At 36.9% G+C, this 6,064-nt stretch overlaps 2 protein-coding genes across 3 annotated transcripts in view; both read left to right on the top strand.

Moving 5' to 3' along the window:
- Positions 1-2,002, top strand: part of LOC101861070 (laccase-4) — a gene marked incomplete at its 5' end in the record, with an annotated part of 21,450 nt that extends 19,448 nt beyond the window's left edge. The window contains 1 exon segment of the mRNA XM_013087182.2: positions 957-2,002. Coding sequence (XP_012942636.1) covers positions 957-1,357 — 401 coding nt within the window.
- A 3,546-nt stretch (positions 2,003-5,548) lies between these two features.
- The window catches only part of LOC101858663, an 11,128-nt gene continuing 10,612 nt past the window's right edge, over positions 5,549-6,064 (top strand). Inside the window, exon 1 of one of the 2 annotated variants that reach the window (XM_005106743.3) lies at positions 5,549-5,688. The gene's annotated coding sequence lies outside the window, so the exon portion shown is untranslated. Of the gene's footprint in view, positions 5,907-6,064 lie in introns of both variants that reach the window. The other variant, XM_005106742.3, reaches the window with a different exon arrangement.

Genomic DNA, 6,064 nt, shown 5'->3' with positions numbered 1-6,064 from the left:
GTTTTCCCTTTCCTCAACTTGTATAGTTTTTTCCTCTTTCTCAACCTTTAGTTTCCCCTTTCCTCAACTTCTATAGTTTTTTCCTCTTTCTCAACCTCTAGTTTTCCCTTTCCTCAACTTGTATAGTTTTTTCCTCTTTCTCAACCTTTAGTTTCCCCTTTCCTCAACTTCTATAGTTTTTTCCTCTTTCTCAACCTCTAGTTTTCCCTTTCCTCAACTTGTATAGTTTTTTCCTCTTTCTCAACCTCTAGTTTCCCCTGTCCTCAACTTCTATAGTTTTTTTTCCCTCCTTCTCAACCACTATAGTTTTTTCCCCTTTTCTCAACCTCTATAGTTTTCCTATTTTTTAATCTCTATTGTTTTCCCTGCTTTCAACCTGTAGTTCCACTTTTCTCAAACTCTATAGTTTTTTCCACTTTTCTCAGCCTCTATAGTTCTCCTGTTTCTTAACCACTATAAGGTTCCTGTTTCTTAACTCTTCCAGCCCCGTGCGTATATTTTCATCAGTGCTTGTACATCCCTCCGTCCCAAGAGCGTATATTCTCAGTTTTTGGGGTATCGAATTTACGTATATTTAGAAATTAGCGAACCTGATTTAATTTTCATATTTGTTCCTTTATCTTTAAATATGTTTATATATGTTAACATGTAAACCTCATTATAAAGATACTGCGTCATTTTTTAAAGAATGCATGCCTCTTTTTCTGATATGCTGCTGTATTGGTTTGGACTGGGGTTAGGGAGTGCACAAAAATGCCTTGGGCTGGAAGGGTTAACCTTTATAGTTTTCCCTTTTTCAACGTCTACAGCTTTCCTGTTTCTTAACCACTCTAGGTTTTTTTCCCCTATTCTCAACCTCTGTGGTTTTCCAGTTTCTTACCCACTAGAGGTTCCACCCAACTCCCTTTCCTTTCCCTCTATATAATAGTTTGTCCCGTTTTCCTAAACCCCAACAGGCTTCTGGTTCTTCCATTGCCACATTGAGTTCCACACGGAAGTGGGCATGTCCATGATACTTCAAGAGGGCAAAGTTGAGGACCTCCCCCCTCCCCCCGACGAACTGCTGAGTTGCGGAGTGCAGTCCAGTGAACAAGTAAACAGCACAGACGACTTGGGATCGAACAAAAACCCTGCGTCCAATGCAGAGAACCCAACCGTGGACCCGTTCACGGTAGATGAAACTGCAGTCTCCGGCGAGTCCAAGTCGACTCTGAAGGTCATTCTTCCTATAGGCATGGCCTGTATTGTAGTTTTAGGGATCGTGGTTTACCAACTCGCAAACAGATCCTGGTACGTTAAACACAACGCTGTCTACCAGCCGCTGCTACACGCTGACACTGGATATATCGAGCTCTAATCCGAGCAAAGGAATCAACGGAGACCGATGATCGCCTGCCTTTGTCTGTCGCAGATCGGCCACTTGATGTTGATGATGAGTGGAAGGGGAACGACTCCTCGAGATGAGGTTCTGATGATGGCTAAGCCAGAAAGGTGGAAGGGGGGAGGGGGTGGGCTTTTGTTGTTGTTGTTGTTTTTAAACCCCAACTGAAAGCAAGTATTTTTAACGTACTCACTTCTTTATTTAAGACAATAATTCACTTGTAATGCCATCTCTGGTATTATAAGCGTCAATTGTCTTGTCAGCTCAAACGATGAAGAAGTACCCATGAGAATGAGAATGATTTGACTTCACTTTGAGAAGTTCTGAAAAGGGAATGATTCTCCGATTTCAGAAAAAAAAAACTTGATTAAATGTAATTTACAGTTGCTCAAAGCAATTTTCAAAATTAAACAATCACTAGTTAGGCTTGTGTTTCGTAATATTAAAGTTAATGTTTCAGTACCATATTTTTGCGTTTTAAAGCACTTTACCGCACTCCACACTGCCCCTAACGGCTGCCTTGCAAGCTACAGTTGTTTTAACTGAGGCCACGGAAGAACTGTGTGACTTTATGTCATAATTTTTAAAAAAATAATAAAAAGAATAACAAAAATGAAAAAAGAGAGAGAGGGAGAAAGAAGGAAAGAAAGAAAGAAAGCAAGGAGGAAAGAAAGAAATAGGGAAAGAAAGAAAGAAATAGGGAAAGAAAGAAAGAAGGAAAGAAAAAAGAAAAGAAAGAAAAAAAATGCTTTACCATGTAGGCCACAAAATATATTTTTATCACGATTATTTGTTTTTCAACCTCAAACTGAAGTATTTTGAAAGTGCATCCTTCTTTAACCTATCCAAATGTTATGCCAACTCTGGGATTATAAGCGTCAGAAAAAAAACATGATGGGGAGAGATAACTACAGTATCACCTTGATGAAAATGTCGTCATTTCTTTCTTCAAAATATTTTTCTTTCTTTCTTCAAAATATCTATCTTTCTTTCTTCAAAATATCTATCTTTCTTTCTTCAAAATATCTGTCTTTCTTTCTTCAAAATATCTATCTTTCTTTTTTCAAAATATCTATCTTTCTTTCTTCAAAATATCTATCTTTCTTTCTTCAAAATATCTGTCTTTCTTTCTTCAAAATATCTATCTTTCTTTTTTCAAAATATCTATCTTTCTTTCTTCAAAATATCTATCTTTCTTTCTTCGAAATATCTATTTTTCTTTCTTCAAAATATCTATCTTTCTTTCTTCAAAATTTCGATTTTTTTTCTTTCTTCAAAATGTCAAATATTGTGCAAGCTATGTAAATAGTAGGGTTTTTTTTTTCAGAGTGAAAATACAGCGAGACAGTAGTAACATCTATTGCAAAAGTATTATAGTGTATAATTCTATTGCAGCCACAAAAAAAGGCTTTGCTCATTGCATGATACGGCAGCATATCATTACTATTTTCATTATTATTGTAGCTTTTAACAATTGTTGTTGTTGCTGTTGTTGTTGTTGTTGCTGTTGTTGTTGTCATTGTTGTTGTTGCTGTTATTCTTTTGTTATTTCCATGCTGAACAGCAAAAACATTTAGAAAATTATGTCTATCAACCCGAAAATAAAATACCTTTGAGAAACTTATCTACTATTCTATCTATGTATCATCCATTTCTTATCTCTACGTGCTGAAAGTACGTACTTGAAGCAGAAGTATAAAATATATTAGTGATAACGTATGTGTTTTTGTCATGTTGTATGCTGTATGGTGTGTGTGTGTGTGTGTGTGTGTGTGTGTGTGTGTGTGTGTGTGTGTGTGTGTGTGTGTGTGTGTGTGTTTTAACTTGTATTTTTCTGTATGTTACGTATGTTTTACTTTACTGTTCTACCACATGCATCGAGAACAAAACCAAAGACAATAAGTTTGAGCTGAATCTGCGATTTTTGGTTTTAGTTTCAGTAAGAATTTTACGGCACTTGCAACACAATAAGGACATGCTATAAGTGTCGAAGATTAAGCTTAGAGGTACATGTATTACACGAGAGTACAAACAAACGCGGGAAAAAGGGAGGAGAGATGAGGAAGATAGAATTTTTACAAGATAGAAGGAGCAAACCACACCAGAGCTCCCGCCAATCACCCACCGAGAGGATTGTTTCCATCGTGAAGACCCAAGCAGAATGTTGATACTTAAATCCCTTCAAGTTCAAGCCTTCAGGGCTTTCAATCCATAGTAGATGTTCCCCACGTTTCTTAGCGTTTTCAGATCAACTTGGGATATGGTGGACCTCCAGAGTTTAAAATATTGTTTACAGACTTTTTACCCTTTTCGTGATGTAGCGATTACCTGTCCCCGTTGTTTTATGCAAGAAACATTCTGAAATTATGCAAACTGAGCATGAGCCCAAAAATATGAAATTATGCGATTCTGTTAATTTTAACAAAAAATGATAAAGGAAAATAATCAGAAATTATGAAAAAAAAATGATCAAAATTTGCTAAATTATGCGGGATGCATAAAACCTCGGGGACAGGGTTACACTGTCCGCTATCGCACACAGGTGGTGTGAGTTCTATTCCCATCAAGGGGTTTTTGTTTTTGTTGTTTGTTTTTTTAAATCGAGCATCTTTGTCTGTGTGCTGTGGCGTTGTATCCCTCTAAGCCCAGGATAGTCCTGACAAAGTGACAAGGAGGGTTGAACGAATTATGATCTATTTCGTTTTGATTGGGGGTAAAACATTTACGCTTATCATAATTTTCTAATGTATATTCTATTTCTCGATCCAGCTCGTATGTAAATGAAAAGGAAATGAAACAGTAAAATAATTTGACTTGGGAAAATAGATGGAAATTGATAAATAACATAACCAATGCAAAACTATTATCTATTATGTAAATTCAACAAAATCCAGGAAAATTCAAGAACTACGAAAAAGTGACATGATGTTAAAACAAGCATGACAGTTATTAACCTTTGTACAATGGAAACCTCAAATATTGTGCAATGCAAATCGAATGTATTGTGTTCACCATATAATATGTATAGTATATTTAACAAACAAAATTGATTGTTTCTAAAAATAGAAAGGGATTTGTCGATTGATCAAACTTTGATAAAGAGCATTGATTTATGTGAATCACTATAACACTGCCTTTTTGTTTTTGGAAAATTGATGTTCATGCATTCACCAAATAAAAAATAATTTTCTAGAATTTCCATCAACTTGCTTGTACATATTATTTCTTTCAGCTTTTGCTTACATTTACCTTTTTTATTTGCAATACTATATTGCGAGGGTTAAGTCATCTCCTATCAGCTGAGGAATGGTTTGGATTATCGTTCATTTTAACAGCGTGGGTTTACAAAAGAATCTACTATTTTGGGAAGCGGAACCTCCGAACTTAAAGTTTATCTCCAATATGTGGTGAGAAAAGCCTTGGAAGCACTGTCTGGATCGCAAGTCGCTCAAATAAGCTGGTCAGTAGGACTATCTCTCTCTCTCTCTCTCTCTCTCTCTCTTTCTCTCTCCCTCTTTCTTTCTTCTCCCCCCCTCTCTCCCCTTTCTGTCTCTTTCTCCGTCTCTCTGGCTCTCTGTCTCTCTCTGTATCTCTGTGCCCCTCTCTCTCTCACTTTCTCTTAGAGATAGGCTTTAATATTATACGTGTGTGTTTGAGGTGCGATTGTGTATGTGTATGTGTGTGTTTGAGGTGTGATTGTGTATGTGTGTATGTGTGTGTGTGTATGTGTGTGTGTATGTGTGTGCTTGTGTTCGTGTGTGTGCGTGTGTGTGCGTGTGTGTGTGTGTGTGCGTCCGTGCGTGTGTGCGTATATATGTGTGTCTGTGTGTTTCTGAAAATATAAATAGCAATAAACAATAACAAACAAGATAAAAATATTTTTAAAAAACCCAACCACTTAAAAAGAGAAAAAACAACAACCCCGAAACAAAAGATGAGAATGTCCAGGTCCCCAGAGATCAGAAAGTCCCGCACATCCTGAACTCACGGTGAAGCACGGGTTCTATGAGCGCAGTGAACAGCTCAGCTTCATGAAGGTCGTTGCTCTGTGCCCATGGTGCAAAGGGGAAGGGGGGGGTTGTTATTTATTTTATGTTATTATTTATTATTCAACGTTTTATTTATTAATTTTTTTAAAAGAACACACCTCTTGAGCAGAAGAGACGAGGAGTAGAAAACCCGACAGAGAGCGGTGAGGTAGCATTACTTTCTGTACACTACACATGGGTGCACTTTTTTAAAACACGAATAAATCGCAACCTTTTAATTTTTGCATTCACGCTGACAGCAGATGGACTAAGGACCGAGTAAGTTTTGAGAAGTGACCTAAAGATATAATAATCTTACGCTGAGTGTTTATAATCACGACAGTCAGAATCTTAGAATTAGATCTACCTTGGCTCTCTTTTAGTGCACCTCTAAACTATACCTGTGCTATTTCAAAAGTGGGAGAACTTCGGAAAGCAGAAAGAGTTCGTGGAAAAAAGTTCTTTAAGAAAGTTCTTGATAGGCGTTGTGTGACCGGGTAAGTGAAAATGTCACTTTGACATGAAAATGAGGCTTAGACGAACATAATTATCATCATTTATTATTATATTATGTATGTGTGTGTGTGTGTGTGTATATGTGTGTGTCTGTGTGTGTGTTTGTGTGTGTTCGTACGCGTGTGTGTTTGTGTGTGTT

Source organism: Aplysia californica, unplaced genomic scaffold (genome assembly GCF_000002075.1).
Source record: "Aplysia californica isolate F4 #8 unplaced genomic scaffold, AplCal3.0 scaffold00554, whole genome shotgun sequence".
In the NCBI taxonomy this organism is placed as follows: domain Eukaryota; kingdom Metazoa; phylum Mollusca; class Gastropoda; order Aplysiida; family Aplysiidae; genus Aplysia; species Aplysia californica.
Note: the sequence above shows the minus strand (reverse complement) of the source record. Positions and strands in the feature narration are given on the sequence as shown.